We start from the raw sequence: 23,834 nt of genomic DNA, 5'->3' as shown, positions 1-23,834 counted from the left end.
GCTGCAGCGCTTTTATAGTCACATGTCCGTCATAAGTGCCAGTCAAGGCTGTGATGTGTGACCCTGCGCCTTTCCTGAAATGTGACCTCAGCCGATATAATCTAGATTTAATCATGGCTTTGGTCGCACAAACGCAACATGACGACCATGTGAAGGACAAGTCTGTATAGATTAAACGCCACCTGCTTGGCATTTGACGCCTTTAGCGTCCACGCTGCAATCTGCTCGCGGCTCATCGCGATCATTAACTGGGAGGCGTCTGCAAGCACCGCGTCGCATCAAAGCCGGGGTTGAATTCACTCCACAAAACTCAGTCGGCCTTGAGAGAACTCTGTGGAGAAACTGGAGTGGCTTTCAGCATATTTGGAACCTCTGTACTAAAAATACCGTGCAGCAAAGTAGGTTAGAAAGAAAAAACCCATTTTTGAAAAGGCTGACATTTGAGTCGCAGGCTGTAACGTTTCACTGAGACTGGGGACTGGGCCGGTATTTACAAGACTACAACTACATCCATTGTCTTATTTCCCATCATGCTACAGGTGGAAATGTACAAGACTATCCATCAATGCAGCAGAAACAGCGGCTTGCTACCAAAACTAGCCAATGTATTTTTGCACATTATACAAAGTTCACTTGTTGGATTAATTCTTCTTTTCTGCACACGTCTTATGAAATAGAGATGTAGTTTAAAAAGAGAAGCTTTGGCACACTTGGACGCTGTCGTTCATGAAATTAAAAGGCATCCATTAGACCCTATGTGCACTATTCAATCTCAGTTGTTTCATCTTTTGAAACCGACCAACCTTCAGTAGTTTTTCTTCATTAAGTGGATGCACATTAAAAAAAAAAACACTTTGCACTCATTTTTAATCCTATAGAGGTTGCTGACTCATTTTGAAGATGTTTAATCCTGTTGAGGAAGCTTCCTGTTGATGTCTTCTGTTTCATCGCCCATGCCAGCCCTTGTTTTCAAGGGTTATATATTCCCCCACTTACAGGAGTGATGTCATCGCCCTCGCCGCCCTGGTAGCGCTGCAGTCTTCCCCAGGTGCTTAGGGACTATAATTAGGCTGCTGTGTGTTACCTCTGTCGTTCTCTTCACCCACTCCTTCTTATCGTCCTCATTTTTCACCATTTTTCTTTCTGTCTGAAACGCTGTGTCATCCAGACGGCGTGTTGCTGATGCGCCAGGCGCCCTCGGATTGAGATTCACAGTTCAGAGAGTTTATAGTACCTCTTGGTTTCGGGCGACACACCATCAATTGCAGATGATGAGTCCTCTCGGAGTCCCAACTGTGAAATTGGAACACTTGTTTGAAATGCCAAGTGGAGAGCGAGTGTGTGTTTGTGGGTGTAAATGAGAGGGTAGTGCAACGGAGATTTGCGTCAGAAAGCAGACGGGTATTCTTGACCGGGCCCTGCTATTTCTGGATCTGTTTCCTGTTTGGTATCCATGAGAGAGGTGGACTTCCTGTGTTTGTACAATCAACAGCAGTAGGGACCTACTGATATGGGATTTTTGGGGCCGATATCAAACATTGAGTACATCTGGCCGATATCTTTCTTAGCTCTATGAAATCTGTAGAGATAGATGTACACATTTATTGCGTCGATCCCTCAGATGCAGTTATCAAACACAGCTTGGCGCTCTGCAGAGTGATAATGCTTGTTGTAAATCCATACAGTCTCTAGATATGCTAATATCGGCTGGACGATTTATCGGTTACTTTGTTTTTATTCTGTTAAACCAGTGTGGAGATGCAGTGAAATAAAGATCTAAGTTTGAATGCGAACTGGCAAAAGTTTCCAACAAAACTTCATTGAGTCATGAAGTTTCTGCTTAAGGGGAACCTTGTCCCTTGTTTATTTAAAAAAACCAGATGGCGCTTCTTTGGATCCAAATGTTTTAAGCTCATTGGCCAGATTGCTCTTGTGTTCCTTAACTTGAGTGAGGAAAGCTCAAGTTTTAGACTCTGGAATCTGAAGTGTGCTCTGGCCTCGCCTCATCTTCCACAGTTTGTCGTCTCTTGTCTGAATTAATCCAAGCGAATGCAGCATAATGATTCCAAGCATACACACCCATCAGCACCCCAGGGCCTGGATTTCACAGTGACTCACGCTGATCAACAGCAACCTCAAGTCACATTTAGTTGTGCAATAATTTCGACGTTGCAGTAAACATATTAAGTTGTCTTCTTAAAGTCATCTTTTTTTTTTGGATGAGGTTCTGCAGTGCTTTCTTCGTTGCCTCTAACTTGATGACACCTCTTCTTGAATCGATGCTTGTGAGTGTAGTAGTAGTAGAGAAAAAACGATTGTTTTTGTTTTTTTTCCCAGCGTGCCAGTCTGACGCAGATGGCTAATTACGAGGAAACATAATTACTCATTTCCTGTCATGGAAAGTCAACACTGCAATAATCAGTGAAGATGCTGCGGCTACAGATAATGAATCTCTACAACGAGAGCACAGTCGATGCGTTTGCATCCACCCAAAGGGACCCTGAGGCGGAGTATTGTGCGTTTAATGACGTGGTCTTTTTAAAAAAAAGATGATGTAATGCGATGCAAAACAGACGTACGGCAACACGGAGGCTTCAGTGGGGAAATATTTATCCCAATAGAGAAGTTCAGCAGTGTACAACCATAATGAATGGAAATGATTAAGTTACACATTTGTTTTCCAGTTCTGCTCCTCCACATACTTTCAGCTTAATTAAGATGCTTAAACCCTGGAAAGAAAGTCAACGTCTCGTAAATCCAAACGCAAACTATTTGAAACTCGACATCGAGGCATCTTCTTCTGGTTTTGCGCAACGTATTTCTGGGCAAACAGATTTGTGTCATTCCTCATCTGAGCAGCAGCCAAAGTTCAGAGCGTGATCACGTGGTGTGTGTGTTTTGTTTGAGGCTCACGTCTCCATCTGTGTGTGTTGGCGGCGCTCTGCGGGAGGCGTCCCAGCTGGACATCAGTGAGGTCAGAGCCGGTTTAGCCGCTGAATGAGTCAATCCACCGTTACTGTGTCTTATTGTTCATTTGAGGCGCACAGACACACTGGGTATGCAACTTCCACACACACACACACACACACACACTCCCTTGCAAAACCAACCTGGTGATGAAATTCTCGTCCCTGGCAGACTTGGATAATGGTCCTGCCTCAGGTTGCCACGGTGATGACAGAGGGAGGCTATAACAGGCTGTTCCCTCTGGGGTTGTGAGCAGACACTGTCTCCATCGTGATTATTACTAAGGGAACGAGAAGTCCTTCCATCACGTCGAGACAAATGAAGTAGCAGAAGTCAGAACTCTTTTTCTTTACACACTTCTAATCAGATTTGAGACAGATTTGTCTGAGATGCTAATTCCCGAGAAGCACCCCCCCCCCCCCCCCCACCCACTCACTCACTAGACAAAGCTTAATCGTGTTGAATATGAATGAAGATGGAACTTACATTTTCCTCACAGACTCCATGAAAACTTCTGAAGAGGAGACAGGGGGGGGGGGGGGAACGTGCATGCTTGTCTCAGACGGGCGTGTTTATATTAGACGTGAGGGAGTTCATCAGCATGAATGTGTGAGCGTTTGAAGTGACAGGTTGGAGGCATGCAGACTTGATGTTTAGAAGGACATGTACGAGACTTACTTGGAAGTTGCATGAACAAAAAGCCCAAGGACGTTAACTTAATGAAAGGATGTTACTATTTGAATACAAATGGTTAATGAGAACGTGTGTGACCCCTGTAAAGGTCAACTGAGTCACTGATTGTGGGGCCGATACCAATAAAGGTTTCCAATTGTGGAAATTTCCAGATTACGATATAGTTGAGTTTTTTTTAACTGGGACCAAAGTTTGACCTTCTGAACGTCTGTGTGCCGATGTGATGTCGTGCAAATATTCTCAGAAGGCCACTTTCATAAATACATATGTACAAAGAGAGAAAAGATAATTAAAATAATAGAATGGGGGGGGGGGGGTTGTTTCTTCACTACTCTCTTAATTTAATATACCTGTTATTATTCCACTTTATCTGTTTCCTTTATCCATTTATTCCAGTAACACATGAATTCATCTTCTCTGTTTCTTGGCCTATATGTAATTCTTTCCATTTCTTTAATATCTTCCATTGTTAACTTCCATGCATTACTAGACGGGGGTTTATCATCCAGCCAGCTTCGTGTAATTTGCTTTCTACCTTACTGGAGACATGCAAACTCTATACAGATAATTATCAAGTTTCAGAAAATAAACTACAACAAGACTTAAATTAGATGGAAAATGGTCCCAGAATCAATATTGAATAGAGTCGATATAGTGAAGATGATGATTCTACCACAATTTCTGTTCTTATTTCAGGCTTTACCAATTCCCATCCCGCTAAGCAGTTTTAAAAAATGGAACAGAATGCTCTCAAATTATATCTGGAAGTACAAAAGGAGAAGGGTGGACTTAGTTTTCCAGATCTAATGACCTACTTTCATGCTACTCAAGTAGGTATTGTAATGAAATGGATGAATGATGAAGTCGAAACTAATAGAAAAACAATCAATACTAAGGTTAAATGAAATGCAAAAATATAATAGTTGTGTGTAAAACACATTAATAAATTGGAGATATATTCGTAAAAAGTATTAATATGATAAAGACTGCATTTATTTGAGACAGATGGTGAATGATCCTGATTTTCTTCCAAATAAAATTGATAGTGCTGGAAGAATGGGCATGCAAGGGATTAAAAATCTACCAACAAATAATAGGATTGATACATTAGTAGCTAAATTTAAAATATCCCATAATCAGTTCTTCATGTATCTACCAGTTAGGAGTTGCCTCAAGAAACAGCAGAGACAAGAACAGAGCCAGATAATGTGTAGGTTAATAGAATTTATAAGCAAAAATAATCACGGAAATGGCAAAATCTCAAAACTGTATAAAATCTTACAAGAAACTAAGACAATACCAAAGACAGATGGGAAACAATAAATGTCAATAACAATTTGAGAAGAAGACTGGGAACAAGCATGTCAAGTAATCTTTAAGACAACACAACAAAAATCACATCAAAATACCATTTATCAGGAAGTACTGAATGCTGGAGGAAGTGTGGGGATCAGGAAGCCAATCATTTTCATATCTTTTATTCCTGTCCTGTGTTTGGGGAATTGTTCAGGAGAAAATTACAAATATTTTTAACTTAAAGAAACTACTTCACCCAGTTAATACTTGGTATTGTTCCACCAGGAATAGAAAAGGAAAGGGAGAAATATTTGTACACAATTATACGCATCACCACATTAGAGACCACTTTTTGAAGGTCTCGTCCCGAACTGGAGCGGACTCCACCACTCAAACACACTGATTTATCTGCAGTAGGGTGATATTGGTCGGATAATATCGGCCCACTGATATCAGTCGAGCTCTGCTTCAGACCTTTTTAGAAGAATTGTTTGTTTTGTCCAATAGGCCAGGAGGATTATAGATTTTTATTTGTAAGAAAAATGGATATAGCGTTTGATACGAAGGAGGTTGGAGCTCGTTTTGAGAGACTGACTTGAGTTTAAGGAGGGAGGAAACTTTTATTGGATTTTCTTGGACATTGAGGTCATCAGACATTTTTGAAATTCCTGTGTCGGTAAGGCTTTTGTTCCTTTTCCTTCAATATTTTGGAAACATACTGCTTTGCCTCGTGTGTTTGAAAATATATGCAAACATTCCATGAAAATCCAGTTTTGAGAGGCGTTTGACTTGGAGGAAACCTCTGATCTCATCAGTTTGACCATTTTTTTTTTAATTTTTTTTAATTTTATTTTTTTTAAGCCCATCAAGTCAAGAGATCAATATTCATCTCAGACTGCCTTCGATCTGTTGATACAAGAACCGCCTGAATGAGCATGATGGGGAACGGGATGCATGCTGCGTTTCTCAAGGTGCTCCAGTTTCATCAGACTTGTTCACCTCGCTTTGATTCAGCCTGAGACGTTGGCAGCTGTTGTTTGTCTGACGAACCCGAAAACCAATCCTTTGCCCATTTACAAAAAAATGTTTTTCTTTCACAGATTCAGGCCAGACTGAAGTTTTTCCTCTGTTTTTATTAGCTTTCTGGCTTTACATCCGGCCTGTAATTGAACCTTTGGCTGGCACAGAGTGTGAAGGGAAGTCTGCCCCTGTAATCAGTGAAACACTTCCCACAAGATCGTCTTCCCAAACATTAGAGCCGATAGCGTTACACACACGGCAGAGTGGGATAGCGTTGCAGGGCACCTGAAGTCCAGGATGTGAAGGTTTAAAGTAACAGCAGGGCCTTCTGCCAAGGTGATTGGTGTGTGTATTCCTGTCACCTCGCCAGCCTTATCTCCTCAGCCGTCACACATCCTCCCCAGCTCGGCAGACAGATTCCCACAGTGATGCATCTTGTAAACAACCCCCACAGACAACCGCAGCTTGTGCTCCAATTTGAACGCGACTGATTGATCACTCACTCAGAGGAAAGCAATGAAGGTTTATTGAATCCCATAATGTGTTATCCCAGTCACAAAATGTGTCGCTACCCCCGTAGGATGTCAAAAAGCTCAATACTTGAAACTTTTTGACCCCCTTGTGTTTTAAAAGATACAATCTCCATTAGTATACTTAAAGCATGTCCAAATTGCACAAAGATGTTGCCAATTTGTGCAATTTCTGTTAATAAAAAATAGGAAATTCCCCCAACACCTTCCTTAGACCTTTATTTATCTGATACTGGAGTCAGTAAAATCCCTCATTTCAAACTCTGCCTGACATGTTTCATTTCAGCTGCTGTCCCCTTCCTCCCCACCTTCCTCTGATTGGCCAGCTCTGCTCTCAGTTGCAGGGAAATTGGAGTGGGCGTGCCCTTGAAAGAGCTCCCGGGGGGGGGGGGGATTGGGCGTGTTCTACTTTGTCCACCAAAATCTTCATGGTGACGCCAAGTTCCCTCCCACCTGTGCCATATTTGTGCTCTTCTCTTCCGGTGTTGCGCGTGTTGGTATTGTTGCGTCTCTCCGTTCTATGCAGGAGATGCTTCTTTTTCTTCGTCTTGAATAAAGCAATTGTGTGTCCAAGACATTGCTACAGTTGACGCCGTCTCGGGTGTGGTACACCGCGTCCCTGGCCGGACAATAAGGTCTTGTCTCGCTAGCAAGTAGGCTGGACGTAGCCGACGATGTCAGTAATAGATGTGTTCCCGAGAGAGAGTGAGTGTGTCCTGCGACACGTCCTGCTCTCCAGGGAGTCTCCCCCCTGGGACGAGAGCTAATCTAAGACGCCCCTTCACCCCCGCCTCCTTTTCCTCCCCCACCTTCACCCGACTCCCCTCGGTGGGTCTGGACCACTCAGATAAGACGGTACAATTAATGGCACCGCGGGACCGGCGCCCACGGGGACACTTCAAAGATTCTGTGTGTTTTTCGAGCTCCCCTCTGTACTTATTTGTAAGCATGTGATGCAATCATTTTTCCTCTGACAGCCTTCCATTTACATTTAACGGCTAATAAACCTTTTCCTGCTTTTTGTCGGCGTTTTAGTGCTGCTGATCACATCTGCCAGCGCGCCAGACATCAGCGGGTGCGTTCGCGCATTTCGGTACAATTTATGCAAGTGTCTTCACACGATGACTGTGAGATGGGAATAGTTAGGCCATTTCAGTATAGGGGAAGAAGAGTGATTAGTCCCCACACACATGGGAGGGCTCTGCAGCTGCAAAGATGAATGACAATGAAGTTCTTCCCCTCATTTCTGAAGCACAGAAGACTGTGAAATAATTCTACAACATGGGTAACATATCTGGGAAACTCTGGAATTGATTTTACTAGGATCCGACCGGTACATGATTTTAGGGGCCGATACCGATATCTCTTAGATCCGATCCCTCAATGCAGATATCCAACACTTGTGCGTCAGAGCTTGACACTGTGTAGAGTGATGATGCTTTATGTAATCTGTATAACGCCCTCTGCTGGTGTAATACAATAAAACTCAAATGAAACTATTTGACTGGTGAATAAATCTAGTAATATTTGCAATTAAAATTAGCCGATACTGAGAGTCACTGCATAAGGTAATATCGGCTGATATTATCTGCTGGCTGATTTATGATTCTTGACTTTTCTGCTGGAGCAAAGAGATTGGATCTGAAAGTTTAAAAAAAAAAAGGCATTACAATGACTGGACTGGTCAGAACCTATGACAGTCAGACACACAATGGCGATGACGCAGTGATCGTGTGTCTTACGTTTGCCTGGATGCGATTTGGGTCGTCCACTCCAGCTGTGGAAATAGGTCACCTGCCTGAGATAGGGACTATGATTTTTTTTTTTTTTTTTTTTTTTTTTTGATTCTTTTTTTGAATCCAGGAGCAAACACACACACACTTCTTGGGGTAGCAAAACCACTCTAACAAATTGACATGACAAATAATCTGACTTTAATCGCGCCGTAACACAAACTTCTATATTGATTTAATACATTAGATTATTGTTTGTCTGTTGGTTTGTGTGCTTTCCTGTCTGTTTTCAGCCTCCCTCAGGGTAAAGCAAATTTCATTTCCTCCTTAAATGATTGCAGGGATGTCGAATGCTTCGTAAAGCAGCATCGCATGCCGGGCTTTAACATCTAGGACATGTACTGCATAACTAGGATGTGTGGTGGCTTAAAGGCGGACTGCAGTCGGTTTGAACATGTGTCCTAGTTTATCATGATTTACAATTACATTTGGATTTGCTGCCTCCACATCCAGCTGTTATGGCTGCAGCCTAATATTTCAGGGGAAAATGTGCTGAAGTGCAAAGTATGTCTCTTAAAATTGCTTTTTTATTTTTGCCTTTTACAGGCACGAGCGCCCTCTGCTGGTGGGGGAAAAAAACCTGCTAGTGTTAAACAATGAAACTCAACTGAAATGCTATTTGACTGCTGAATAAATCTAGTGGCATCGACGCATATCTACAATAAAATTAGCCATAACTGATGGCTCTTGATTCACTGATATCGGCCGATATTTTGGCTGCTCGATTATCGGTCAGACTCTGCAAACAGCGGTATCAGTATCCCAATGGATTTGACTGTTTTTGTCAATGGGGTTTGGTGACTTTGCAGAGAGAAATGTAAATGTCTATCTGAGTTGGGACCCTTTCCAAATTGTCGATAGTCAATCTGGGCCTGTCACCTTTTTTTTTTTTTAGATGTATTCTGGTCCCCGAGGATTACTTGGACTCCTAACAGAATGATCATGGCTGCTGGCTCAAACAATCTACTGTAGCCATTCCTAAATGGTTTAAACCTGTTACTTATGCATGAAAATAAGTGAAGATGAAAATACCCAAATTCCCCTTTAAATCTGCATCTTCTTCCATGAATGACTTGACTTTGGAAACAACTGTAAAAACAGTCACGATTTCTACCCCCCTATAAATCTCCTTACTGTGGAATTTGTTGCTTCCTCAGCTGCGACGTTCAGGTCTGTTGCTCTCATTTTTGTCCTAACTGTGGTGGTATTTCATCAGATAAGTGTGATTAATAAAAGCAGCCAGAAGCTGGAAGACATTCTTGATGGATCACTGCTTTAGTTGCATCACTTGTAAATTCTATTAAGGGGGGAGAATTAGCACGCCAAGCAGTATGCGAGCGGGGTTTCTGCTGACTTAAATTGAACTCTCATCTGGAGGTCGATCTCGTATAGCATCAGCCTTCCTTCCCTCTAGCTTGTTCCCTGATGGCTATCATGCCAGATTGAGACCATAGGAGGATATTTCTCCTGACCAGGCTGCTGTCTTAATCCTCAGTGCCCAGATTACTGCTCCCTCCCCTCCCTGCAGGAAGACCGGCTGGTGGACTGGCACAACCAGAGCTAAGATCGGATAAAGACGGAGAGGAAGCAAGGCAGGAAAGCATCTGCTACACTGCTCATTTTGTCCTACACTCGGCTGCTGACGTGTCTCAGCGTTGGCTAGCCTATAGCATGATGAGATGCAGGAAATAAGATCATGACCATAGTTTTTGTTTGGATCAATGATGATGGCGATTGCTTCTGTACACCGCACAGCTTTCATAGAACCGGTGCTTTAAGTGACGCCATTCTTTTTCTCTAAACCACCTCTCCCCGACACTTGACTTTCCCCATCTTCTCTGTGATTTCCTCCACCCTGCCTTTGCTCTGTCCCCAGCCCGCCATCCTCGCATCCTTTCTGTTTTACCGAGCGCTTGACCTTCTGCCCGAGCCCCCCAAAGGCTTATTGTCCAATTCATCTGTTCTCCAATCTCTTCCCCGTCTCTCGCCATTGTGCTTATTGTTCCTCCTCCTCACTTTCTCTTCCCCGCTCCTGCCTCCGCCATCATCCTGGGACTCTGATTTATAAGCTCGTAGCAAAGCCTTGGCCTGTCCCTTCCCCCTCCCCCCCCCTCCTCCTCCTCTTCCAGCAGAAGACGGAGTGGTAGAGAGATAGCAAAGGAGAGAGCGATGAATGAGGATATAATTTGCCAGCCAAAAGAAGATGACACACAGAATTTGAATGTCAGCGAGCAGTGGGCCCAGATTTGCCTACCTATGCCTGAAGCAGGGAGGAAGCTGGTTTAAGTCTTTTGATAAGGGACAGTGAGGGGCCAGCGGGTGGGCCGATAAGGTCAAAAAGGAAACGGGGCACCCAGAATGTCCGTTAATTAAAAGATAGCACATATGCAGACGACTTCTTATAGATTATTTGTAACTTTTTGCGCTCACATTGCCTTTGGTTTTACTTTTAACAAGCAGCAACGGGGTTTGTTTTTTTATATACGCTCGCAGGTGGCTTTGTGGGAATTGTGCGACGAACCCCGAAATAACCCTATGAGGGGCAGATGGTCCAGTGTCAAGACTGATGGCCACCAGTGTCATGTAGCCATGTGTTTGATCTCAGGAGGTCTTGAGGGGGGGGGGGGGGGGGGGGGGCGAGTGGCCACTTTGTGTGATTGTGTGGGGGAAATACTCATTCCTGTGCTGCTAGAGCTCCCCAGCTCGACATGTTGGACGTGAGGAGTGTGAAAGTGTAACCTGACCTGTGCTGTTTTTACACTCATTTGACTGCAGTAAGCAGAGCTTGTCGCCGCATTTCATTCATCCTCGGGGCTCAGCGGCTGCAAATTACAGTCAAATTGTTTTTTCGGCTCAGACTTCCTCCAGTTGGTATGCCGTTTCAGACGCGGCCATAGCGGATGGTTGGTGGGGGACAATGTAACATCAATCACAAATGTGAAACCTTTGCCCCCCCCCCCCCCCCTACAGGGTCCAATGGAAGGAGATAAATAACAACGATCTGACTTGTACATTATCAGTTTATAAGTCTGTAGATCATAAACTCATCTAAAACCAGATCCAGACTTTGTCCCTGAATCATGTTGTCTTTGTGCTCATAGTGTATGCATGTGTTATGAATATCAAAGAGACTCCTCCAGCGTGCAGGAAATGTGAACTGATAAATAGCCTGGTGGGAAAAACAAGCGGCATGCGTGTGTTTTTAAAGCCGTATTAAAAATCATTTCATTAAACGGAGACCAGAAGTGTTTAAAGTGGAAAAGCAATCACCTGAGCATTAAAAGACATCATACTGATAAGACTGCGTAAACAATGTGGGTTATAAACTGATAAGTCTTAATCGAGCAGGAGGGACTTTGACTCTGATTTCTGTTTAGAGAAGACAAACACGTCTAACATCACAGATAATACTTTCACGTCTGCCTTTTGTTGGTCATACAACACCAACTTGTCCAAACACGGGGTCACGGGCGACGGCGACGCTGAGCGACCTGGTGTGTCGGGACCTTTTAGGATACTCCACTTTGCCTTGTTTTTTGTTTTCTGTTGGTAATGAAAGCTCTCAAGTCAAAGTCTTTGTGTATTTTACTGCATACAGTGAAGAGTTCTTTTGCAAAAGTGCTAATCAGCTGCAGAAGTAACATCAGTCACAAGTGCATCAAAGATTCCCGGTTGCAGAGCATATTTATACATTCACAGGGTGGAGGTGTTTTGCATATACATGAGTAATACATCATCATGGTTTCAGCTTGCCTTCTGCTAGTTTGCATGGTGAGTTATCTATGCAAGCTTCTCTCTATAAGGTAGCTGGAACGGTGGAACACCAACAGAAACTCCTTTTTTGTCAGGAGGGCACTGATTTAGGGTCATGCTGTACCCAGATCCTGAGGAGAGTTCTTGTTGGAGATGCAGACCAAGGCCACACAGAGAAACACTTTCTAATTGCGGAATGACGCACAAACATCGAAATCTTTCAAGTTCAAATGAAGACGACAGACCAATAGGATTTTGCCACTACACCGCGTCCACAGTAGTTCACAATGCTTCCACGGCAATCGTTGAAAAAGTTCAGAAAACCCCATTAAGCCATCATCGCACAACCCTCACAGAACATAGAGGCTGCTCTCGAATAGAATCGGTAAAATAACAGCGCAGATGCTCCTGTTGGATTGCGTCCCGTTGTGCAGGTGTTGACGGCAGTACTTGCAGCTCATGTGTGCGTACCTGGCGAGCGCTTTGAGGAACCGAACGCTGCAGGAGGTTTCCTCTTCTGCCAAGTGTATCAGTGTGTGTAAACGGCAAAGCTGATCATGTTTATGTTCCCCCCCCCCCCCGATACATTCAAGAGATGCTAGATCGATTGTAAAAAATCAAACTGTCCAGCTTGACATTCGTCCAAGTTGATGCCCCCCCCCCCCCCCCCTCCCCTCCCCAGCAGCTCCTCTCACTGGAAGAGCTCTTCATGCCCCCCTGGCTGCTTGGAAAGAATCAAGTCTGCAGGAAAGAATCTGCTATCCATCTCACAAAACAACATTTGTTTGCCTGCCAGGGCCTTCAAACCATTAACAAGATTAGGTAGAACACAATGGCAACAGTCCCTCTTCTCCCCCTCCCCCTCCCCCCCCCCCCTCCCCTTATTCCCTCCCATTTTGTTCTAGCTCATTTGCCAGTACAATGCAGACATTCAGTGGTTTGTCTGCACCACCTCTCCTCCTGAGGGAGCTTCAGTACAAAACCTCCTTATGCATGCAGACACACACGGAGGGAGAGAGAGAGAGGCAACACACAGGAGCTTAAATGAACACAAAATTAAAAACATTCATGTTTGCTAACTCGCACACTCCCCCCTTGCCTCCAGCAGAGCTGCACGAACAGGGAGAAATGAATCAACACAGGGTTATATAAACACTGCACGGACACACAGATGTACACTTTCTCCATAGATGGTACTGCACAAGGTGGGCGGGCGAGTGAGTGTGTGTTGAACATTATAGACAACAGTGGGTGTGTGTTTGATTGCTGCAGGTCTGTTGTTTCAGGCAATTTACTCCTCTGAAGATATCGATTTTGTGTCCATCACGGCTTTTGCACTCGTTTTTTAATGTTCTATTTACAGAAACATTTGACACCTCCTGATATGAACAGACGCACTGAGCATGCTCTGAACTCCTCTGGTTAAGAGTCAGATTAGAGGCACACAAAAGAAACCAAAACAGCGTTTGCGGCACAAATGTGATGGGGGGGGGGGAAGCTCGAGGACAGAGGCCACTCCCAGCTACGATGCTGCTGATGCTCCCTCACTTTTTGTTTCTGATTCCAAAAAAAACAAGAAATCAGGACGTTGTGATTGAGCATCCATGTTTCAGCGTTTGATGCAGGAGTTTTATCGGGGATCATAACATCTGTTGAGTCACCTCTCTGTGATGAATTAAAATAAATCACTTTCTTCTACTTCCTCGTCTGATTCTGTGAAATGGGCCCGATCAGCTCTCGATAACATTTTCTCCACTGTTAATCAAAATTTCCAGAGGCTTCAATGAAACCGGGGCGAGGAAGAAGAATTCATTCCTACCCTACTTTTGCCAACACCTCATCTTTGGCTTTGCTCCTATTCTTCTCCTCCTCCTCTCCTCATCTCTCTCCAGCTCCTCTAATGTTAAAGCAGCTCAACCTCATCTTACTTTTCATCTCGCACGCTAATCTCCTCTCCTCTCCCCTCGCAGCACCCCCCCCCCCCCCCCCCCCCCCCCCCCCATCTATCTAAGTAATAAAATTTAATTGCATCCGTCTCGCATTTTTTTTCCAGCGCTAGGGCTCACAGAGTTTAACATAAGCGGTATATCTCATTAAATCTTGTCTCTCTCTGTGTCTGTCTGCCCCCCCCCCCCCCCCACCCCCACACCCTTAGGTGCCTACAGATGTTTCTATGGGTCTGTTGGCAATGCCCCAGGTGGCCATGTTCTGCGGTAAACTCAACATGCACATCAATGTGCAGAGCGGAAAGTGGGAGCCCGACCCCTGGGGCAACAAGAGCTGCATCAGCACCAAGAAGGGCATCCTGCAGTACTGCCAGAAGGTAATGTGTGTGTGTGTGTGTGTGTGTGTGAAGTCTAAGCCAACAAAATCCTCTGACTTAAACAACCACAGTTTACTCTCTGCTGAATCAATTAAGTCTGATACTGTGTTATGATGTTAAAACTGTAATGCTTATGGAGATCCACTTTGTTTGTATTGCAATAAATCCTGAAGCGCAGTGCGGCCCCCGACTTTCAAACAAGTTGGGCCGTTGTGTAGACCGTGAGGGTGGTGGGACCCGGGCACTGATCGGGTACAGTCTGCGGGGGGACGTAAACACAACCGTCCACAAATAAGGAAGCATCATATCCACCCATCACAAGGAGAGAGAGCGGGGGGGGGGGGGGTTTGAAGACAGACTACAGACTGAACCCGAAGTCCCTAAAGTGGCTTCTCCCACTATGTGACACCATGTGAGACGTGACCTTTTTTTAAAATCATGTCTTTGCTGTTGTAGTTAAAGTGGGAAACACAGACATACAGTGTCAGGTAAATGTTGCAAAATAATAACTCTGCTAGCAGGGGAGGTCGTTAAACAACAGCCATTTGTAATCAACATTTTCAGTACCTGCCAAGCCCCCCCCCCCCCCCCAAAAAATTTTTTTTTCCCATTTGGCCACATAAGCGATGATATATGGAATACTTAAATAGTAATTACCCACTGTTTGTTTTGTTGCGAGTGAGCAGTAAGCCCGGGTGATAAATCTTTACGGTTTGCGACATTCTCGCTGGAATTTTCTTGGGTTTGGGTAATTTACAGTTGAGCCATTAAGCCGACTCCAAACAGAGCAAATAATTATGACGGAGCAGGTAGCAAGGGAACTTTAGAAGAAGCAGTGTTTGGATCCATTTCTATCGAATTAACGCAACGTTTTGTTTTTTTTCTGGCGAGTGAGTCCAATATGTAGATGTAGAACAAAAAGTTGCCTGAATTTGAGTGAAATCTGCACCGAGCCCCGTCATGCTGAGGTGTTTGTTATCGCTGTTTGGAGAGCAATTAGGAGCACAGGAAAGTGAGTGGGTTAGTCTGCAACAGATTTGTTTTTGTTTCCCCCCCCAAAATCCCCAATTTGGCAGGATGACATGATGCCAACAAGCTGCTTAAGTCCATGTGACTTTACTTTTAAAAGCTCTGCATGGCTTATAATTAGGGAGTGTAAGCTAACCAGCCCAAATGCAGAACAACAGAGAGAAGCACTCTGTCCTATGGGCTGGGGTTGTTTTTCTTTTCACCTCCTTCAGTTCACTGCAGTCTCCTCCGAACATAAGAGAGCATTACTTTGGGGAATATTCCAGCAGTGCACTGTAGGCTATCGCTGCGTAAGTGCACTGTGCAAAGACAAGTTGTCTGATAAGAGGAGGTGATGCATAATGAGATTTCTCTGAAAAGCCTGCGAGACAGACCGAAAGGGAGATAAATTCATCTTCCCATTGTTGCAGACCGGACGATAACAAACAGCCCTTCTTAGGTTGCAGCTTTAAATATTACTGAACTCGAATATCAAAAAAGAAAAGCAGAGATATGGAAGAAACAACTTGGTAAGTCTGGCGCCGACAAGCAAAAACTGAGAAGGTTATTTGTCAGCGTGGAAAAGGCAGAGAGAACATGAGAGGAGGATGAAGACAACAACGTGGATTGAGAATGTTGTGCAGAGGCAGACGTCCTGCATGGCTGAGAGGAACATTGAGGTGAACACAGCAGAGTGCCAAAAAAACAAAAAGCAGGAACAGCATCAGGGAAGGCTGCAGACATGCAACCATCAAAATAGCCTGGGAAGAAATGAGACGCTTCTTAAAGTGACAGAGCAGAATATGGGAATTAAAAGCACCAATGAGGAGGTTTTTTTTAACTGCTTATGAAGCAGACTGGAATTAATACTGATGCCTCCATATCACCTACAAAAAAAAAGACAATCAGATAATTGGCAGCATACAAATATAAATTGATTGATAATGTAACTGTCTGATTCAGCCACATCATCCAAAAGACCCAAAAAGATTTTTTAGCAACAGGAAAGGCTTCAGTGGAGAGCAAATTTATAGTCAAAGAAACATAAGAAAAGGAGGCCAGGTCTCTCATTGACGTTACTGTGCAGGTGTTAGATAATGGTAACAACCCATGACATGGTAGGAATAAGAACTTTAAAGAAAGTCACCAGCTGTTCTAAATGTTTTTTTTAAAGAGGCGAGAAACGTCTGGCGGCGGTTTCTCAGGAGGCGAAGCAGGTCGTCCACTAATTAAAAGATCTGCAGTTTGTTCTCTGGCTCCTTAACTCCGCCTCTTCTTGTGTCCTTGGGAAAAACACTGAGCCCCAAATTGTTCCCACAGGCCGTGCCATCATTCGGCAAATGTGTATTTAAAAAAGAACCTGATAAGCCTCGGCTGTGAGTGTGGGAATGTGTACACGGCTTGTAGTTTAAAGCGCTCTGAGCTTCTATATAAGTGGAGTGTGTTTACAGTTTACCAAGATGCCAATTTATAATGCTCCGTGTGTGTGTAGGTGTACCCAGAGCTCCAGATCACCAACGTGGTGGAGGCCAACCAGCCAGTCAGCATCCAGAACTGGTACAAGAAGGGACGCAAGATGTGCCGCAACCACGTGCACATCGTGGTGCCCTACCGCTGCCTGGGTGAGTCTGAGAGGTCACAGTTCATGAAAAGGGATATCTGTGTCTGAACTACAACTCTGTAGACTGTTTCTACTTCAATGATGCCTTGACGCACCACAAGAAGATTGAACGGGCAGATTCTAGAAATGGTTTTTCGTAATAAAAGCATCAGCCGGTCTGCATTTCATCCTGGACGCTCGGAGACATCGGAGGTTGCTTCTTACATGTTTGTTTTCTTTGCTTCAGTGGGTGACTTTGTCAGCGACGCCCTGCTTGTTCCTGACAAGTGCAAGTTCCTGCACCAGGAGCGCATGGACCAGTGTGAGAGCCACCTGCACTGGCACACTGTCGCCAAGGAGGTATACACACACACACACACACACACACACACACACACACACACACACACACACACACACACACACACACACACACACACACACACACACACACGTGTAAAGGAGCGCTGATGTCTTAGCACCAGGGAGCGGCCTCTGATGTGTTCTCTCGTCTGTGTCTGTACAGTCCTGTGGGGACCGCACCATGAACCTCCACGACTACGGGATGCTGTTGCCGTGCGGCATCAACCGCTTCCGGGGAGTCGAGTTCGTCTGCTGTCCCGCGGAGGCCGAGCGTGACGCCGACAGCGGCGAGCTGGAAGCCGATGACTCCGACGTCTGGTGGGGCGGAGTGGAGACCGACTACTCTGAAAACGGGTACACACACTCAGACACACACACTCTCATCGCCTTGGAAGCAAACTGCAGCGTTATGATTTAAAATCTCGCTCCCTCCTTCCTTCCCGTTCCTCCTCCTCGTTTCCTGATCCCTCTTTCCTTCTCCTGATTTCTCTCCATATGTCCTTACCGTGTCCCTCTCTCCTCGTCTCACAGTACGCCGCCCGAGCCCGAGCCAGCAGAGCAGCAAGAGGAAACCAGGCCATCTGTGGTAGAGGAGGACAAACAGGAGGAGGAGGAGGAGGAGGAGGAGGAGGAGGCAGAGGCGGTGCCGGCCGAGGAGGAAGACGGCGACAACGACGACGACGAGGAAGAGGAGGAGGAGGAGGAGGACATGTTGGATAACGACCGCGATGGAGACGGCGAGCAGGACCAGGAGGTGGTGGGGGACGATTATGAGGACGTGGATGAGCCTGCAGATGACGACGCCGACGCCGACGAGTCCACGACCAACATCGCCATGACGACTACCACCACCACAACCACCACCGAGTCCGTGGAGGAGGTGGTCAGGGGTGAGTTGTTTGATCACCACAGTTTCCGAGGTCCCTCTAAACACCAAACAGCGCTCCTTTTTTTTTTTTTTTTTTTTTTTTTTTTTTTTCATGATTAATGTCGGAGAAGCGCGACAGAAACGCGCGTTTACTTCGCATCCTTCTGCTTTGCTAAACACAATCGGGCATCTCGTTCCTCACGCATTAATTTCCCGCTGTCATTTTTCTTATTGAGCTCATTTATCATCTCTGAGCTTTCATTAGCTGCGTTCCATTACGACCAGGATTGGTTGCTCCACATTCCTGTCTCCTTTGTAGTGTAAAATTGCTCTTAAAAAAAAAAAAAAAGACAAGATTCAAAGTTGTATTATTAATGCTTAAACTCTTCTTACACGTCCTTCCTGTGATAGAACAGCCATGAAGTAAAATGTAATATTTTTGAGGTGACTTCCTACACAAAAAGACGAGCTATTTATGCTTTGAGATTTATGACCTGTGTGTGTGTGTGTGTTCTCCAAGATGTGTGCTGGGCCAAAGCAGAGACTGGTCCATGCCGGGCCAGGCTGTCCCGCTGGTACTTTGACCACCAGGAGGGCCGCTGCGCTCAGTTTACCTACGGCGGCTGCGGGGGAAACAGGAATAACTTTGAGTCAGAGGAGTACTGCATGTCTGTGTGCGGCAGCGTCAGTAAGTCCGGTGCACAGCAGGCGACCGTCAGCTCACCGCCTCAGTTGCCAAACGCCGCCCCCCACTGGTTTTTCTCTAACCTGCCCTTTTACTCGGGACTCCTTAAAAACAAAACTTGTCATAAATGACTGGATGAGTATTTTTCTACGATTGGCACTGAGATTAAAACACGTTGTACAATCAGTAAAGTATACCAGTTTTGCCCCACGGCTGCAAGACAAGTTTTACTGGCTCAAAAATAACCTTCACAGTAAAAGATCAAGTTTTTTTGTTTTTTATTGAAACAAGAAAAAGCCATTATAACTGTGTCTCTTCAAAGCCGCCAGTCTCCATTCACAAAAAAGCACAAATCTACCTCCTGGAGCGCAGACGTTCCTATCTCACACATCACATCACTACAAATGTAACGGAGTAACACCTCAGCCAATCGCTGCTTTGCAAAATTCCAGTTTTTGTTAGAGGAATCTGGTTCAGGTTTAATAAACAAGCTGAGGTGTCAGTGGCCAGAATGACAACTTCCAGTGATCATCAGGACTCACATCCCCCCCCCTCCTTTTGTTGCATACACATAATGAAGTTCATCCAAGTGTCACTTTATTTTACCACAAACATAAGTTATTTTTTATTTAAGAAAAGACTGTTGGATGAAAGTAAGAGTAGAGATCTAAGAGATTTTTTCCACTCCCAAATATCGTATCAGGATCTGTCCTAAAAATGTCGTCTCAGTCAGGCCCTACTCTGTTCTTAGTTTAAATAACATGACATCAAGGCAAATGCTGTGTTTTGAAGGAGTCCCACTTGAACTGGCCGTGTGGTATTAACCGCTCCTCAAACCCTTCTCGTTTGGTGTGCCTCTCTCTCTCTTGGACGCCCCTCTCAGCTTCATTCCTGGCTAACCTTTACTTTCCCCCCTCGCCGTCTCTGTCTGTGTCTTATCTGTCTGACAAATACACATGTCTGCCCTCAACACAGACTCCACCTTTCCCCGTCAATCCCTCTTGGATTGTTAAATCTGTGCTCTCACCGATCCTTCTGCCTCACTTTGTCACTGGAATCTAGTTTTTCCTCTGGTGTTGGTGATGTTTGAGATTTATTGTGAGGACGCAAAAGCCGGAGAGCGATGTATGAAATGAATAAATTCGCAAAGAACAAAAAAATGACATGGTGTTAAAAAGAGTGGTTTTTAAAGGCCGGTGAGACTCGGTGCAAAACATCTCACTCTAACATGCTGCAAATTTGAACAATCCTCCCAGTATGGAGACGGTCATGGAACCAGAGCAGAGCCCTCAGGAAGATGAGGCACATGATCTGAGGCGAGGCAGAGATGAGAAGAATTGAGGACTTTACCCCATAGTGTACTCCAAAGTGAGATCCTGTTTAACTACATGGCTTTAGTGCATGCTGAGAGAAGAGACTCTGCGGTTCTGTTTCTATGAAAAGCTGAGTTTATATTCTAATTCACCAGTGACACAAAACAATCCACTCCCATAACAACTGTTGCGTACAGATGCTTCATTTTCATGCACAATTTGCTTCGGAGGCTGAATATCATTTCCCTTCAAGTTGCCATGGTTACACGGCTGTTGCCCTACGGGGGATGTACGCCAACAGCTGTAATTTGTGTTATTACAGCTGTTTCACAGGCGTCGTCTTCTGTTCGCCTTTTTAACGTGAGTGCAAGGCTGTGAAATCATCCAGGCAGGAAGTAGATCACGGTAATCCTCCCCTCGCCGCACATTATCCCTCTTGACGCGTCGCAGGCTGGCGCTCGCCATAACGGGGGGGGAAAAGCGTTCTGCTTAATTCATTTCTTCGAAATCGGATCAAATCACAGCACTGGACGTGGAAAATATGAAAGAGGGGGAACTCATCAGTTGATCATTACACACTCTCAGAGCTCACCTGGCTGCTGCGTCACGTTGTGATGATTGATTAGAAGTAGAAGTGGTGGAAACGAGGAGGAGAGCTCGATGATTTCCACGCCGCGTTATCATGTTGGGTCATTAAAATGTTCTAATAACGGGGGTGGGGGGGGGTGGGGACTCTAAAAAGAACGATTACTTTCTCACCGCTTTCCGTCGAGCTAGGCGCGATCGTTCATTCATGAAGATTGGATTTTTGCATATTTTCCAGGTGTGTGGGTGTGTTTGCAGGAGGGGGGGGGGGCGTGTGTGTGTGTGTGTGTGTGTGTGTGTGTGTTTGCAGATGAGGAGTGGAGGGAGGAGGTTTTAGCGTTCGGCTCTGATGCTGCTTTTCGGCGTTGTGTAAGGTTCAGTGACCTCGCTCGGTGAATGTTTGCGTCTCAGTCGTGATCCGCCCTGCAGCGAAAATGGAGTGGAGATATCTCCATCTCCCTATACTGTGATCTAAATTTATCCTGTCTGTGTGTGTGTTTGGGTGTGTGTGTGTGTGTGTGTTTTGGGATTGCACTTCTGCTCTGCTGAGCATTGTGGAGGTGAGAAGAGCTACAGTGTCATTTCTTTTTTTTTTTACCCTCCTACGCAAATACATAAACCCACACACTGACGATGCATTCACTAATTAAAGATCATTATCAGTGTAGAGTATTTATTCAAATTAGAAGCTCCCTTTTTTTTTTTTTTTTTTTTTTTTATAAAGTCCAAGTAGCTTTCTACAAATCCAGCTAAAGGAAGAATGTGCTACTTTTTGATCCAGTAGATACCTGCAACTCTGACGCCTCCACACCCCTCCAACCCCTCTCAGTTATTAATTAGAATGCACCATTAAGCTCAAATGGAGGACAAAATCACAATGACGTGTTGGACGGCTGATGTTAGCATGCTGTGGTTAGCTCGTAGCTTCATATTGAACATGACACAGAATGATCTTAAACAATACATCCAAATAATCAGAGTATGTTCTTCTTCTTTTTATAGTCGGTGACTAAAACAGCTTTATACAAAAGGCCGTTCCGTCAATGTTAACATGACGTAAACACGGCTGCTTTTCTTTAAAGGAGCAGTATGTAACCCAGACACCTAGTGGTTAAAATGGGTACTGCAGTCTGAATTCTAAACATTATAGAGAGCTGTCTCTCCTCGCCCCCTCCTCTCTAGAGTGGATGCTCACTCAGGTCACCATGTGGTGGACTCTGAAGCTTCAGTGTTTATCCAGCTCTGCATGGGTCTGTAAACCTTTCTGTGTTCTAACCTCTCTCCATTTTTCAAATAGCATCTCCAATATTGATCCTAGTTTGAGCACGTTTCTGCTCGTGGAGCTTATTAGAAACACGCAGAGGCTTTTTAGGTCGGGTACAATCACTTCTATCTGAACCACTTCTCTTCTTCCCGTTCATTCTCTGGTCCAAACAAAAACACCATACCACACAAGATTGCTCAATGACTGTTGCACTTTATACCTTTTTTTGAATGCGTGAGTTTCACTCTCTCCTTTTGTATAAATGTCCTAATTACTCCGGATTATACGCAGATTGCGTTTCCATTGGATTAACTAAAATGATCTTTAGCAGAACGGTTTGTTCACAGTGAAGCCTGTGGATTATTTAGAGTAATAAGAAAACAATGTGCGTTGAACTGAATTCAACTGAACCAGTTACAGAAATAGATGTTCCTATTGAATCTTTAAAAATGTTTGTTTTCACTGCAGTGAGCTCCACAATGTGTTTGTTGCACTCTCTCACACACTCACACACACACACACCACTCAGCCTTTGGAACTAAAAGCACATGTATCCACGTGTAAAGGTTTTTATTTGTGTGAACTGAGCCTTTAAATGTTTGTAACAGAACTCTTCTTGTCTCAGGTCAAAGTGGGGAAAAAAAAGAAAACACCTCGCTTGTTTTTGACTTCTGTGCAGTCATGCGCTGCCGTCAGACGTAACCAATTTCACATGACAAGCGACCTTCACGCCTGCGCACACACACAATCAGACTCCCACACACACACGCACAGACATCCACTTTTAATGGCACACTTGTGAAAGATAATCAACTTTCCGCTGATTAAATTCAACTGTCACGCTGTATGTGGTCCCATTCCATTTCTTTGTGCTAAGTTGGTGGATGAGTCTGTTCTTTTTGAGCCCACAGGATAAATTCCCGCGTCGGTGTTTCTCTCTGAATGAAGATGTTTAAATGGGCTGAGGGTCATCTGAGGCATTTTTTTTTTTTGTTGTTGTTTTTCTTGTAGAGGCTTCCAGCTACAGCTGCTCTCCTATTTTCCTTTCACTCTTAATGTCCCTCTAACCCTATTAACCCAGTCTGGACCCCGCTGTGTGTTCTTTGTCTGTGTGTGTGTGCTGATGAGGTGACGCAGCCAATCCCAAACACAGTGAGCAGTAAAGAAAAAAAAGACTCCTCACTAAAAGCATCTCTCTCTCTCTGCCATGTTTTCATGCAGTGCCCACAGCCACACCAAGCTCCCCTGACGCCGTGGACCACTACCTGGAGACGCCCGCTGACGAAAACGAACACGCCCACTTCCAGAAGGCGAAAGAGAGCCTGGAGGCAAAGCACCGCGAGAGGATGTCCCAGGTACCAGAAGGAGTGGAAATGACAATAAATGAGGATTTAACTGTTTGTTCTGAAGGAGGAATCTCTCTCGGTGACAGACATTATACTCTGATTTGTACGAGTTGTTCCACTTTAAAGCTTATCCTCATTTTTTTTAAACTTGCATACCTTAAACCTCTAAAAAAATGTTCACGTTCTGCTTATGTTTAAGTCATTAGTCAGGAAAAACATTTTAATAGACTGTGTGAGCGTGCATGGAGAGCAGAATGGAGGTTTGTTTTGGAGTTGGAGTGCGAGGACAAACGGAGGCAAAGAAAAGGTGTGTCAAGTAGAACGAATAGGTGTGGTTGTTAATCCCCCTTGGGGTGAGGCGGCGGAGCCAATTCCACTTTAATTGTGTACTTTAATCAAGCGGCTCGCTCGGCAGAAGACAGCCAGA

The 23,834-nt window shown here is 44.7% G+C and overlaps 1 protein-coding gene across 2 annotated transcripts in view; it reads left to right on the top strand.

Annotated features, from left to right (window-relative positions):
* LOC110000848 (amyloid-beta A4 protein-like) overlaps nucleotides 1–23,834 on the top strand; it is a 38,572-nt gene that overhangs the window by 5,105 nt on the left and 9,633 nt on the right. Inside the window, exons 2-8 of one of the 2 annotated variants that reach the window (XM_020656211.3) lie at nucleotides 14,208–14,375; nucleotides 16,876–17,005; nucleotides 17,231–17,343; nucleotides 17,510–17,700; nucleotides 17,878–18,236; nucleotides 18,735–18,902; nucleotides 23,283–23,416. In XM_020656211.3, coding sequence (XP_020511867.2) covers nucleotides 14,208–14,375; nucleotides 16,876–17,005; nucleotides 17,231–17,343; nucleotides 17,510–17,700; nucleotides 17,878–18,236; nucleotides 18,735–18,902; nucleotides 23,283–23,416 — 1,263 coding nt within the window. The remainder of the gene's footprint in view (nucleotides 1–14,207; nucleotides 14,376–16,875; nucleotides 17,006–17,230; nucleotides 17,344–17,509; nucleotides 17,701–17,877; nucleotides 18,237–18,734; nucleotides 18,903–23,282; nucleotides 23,417–23,834) is intronic. The other variant, XM_065951677.1, reaches the window with a different exon arrangement.

Source organism: Labrus bergylta, chromosome 24 (assembly GCF_963930695.1).
Source record: "Labrus bergylta chromosome 24, fLabBer1.1, whole genome shotgun sequence".
Taxonomy (NCBI): Eukaryota; Metazoa; Chordata; class Actinopteri; order Labriformes; family Labridae; genus Labrus; species Labrus bergylta.
This window is presented reverse-complemented; position numbering and strand designations above follow the sequence as displayed.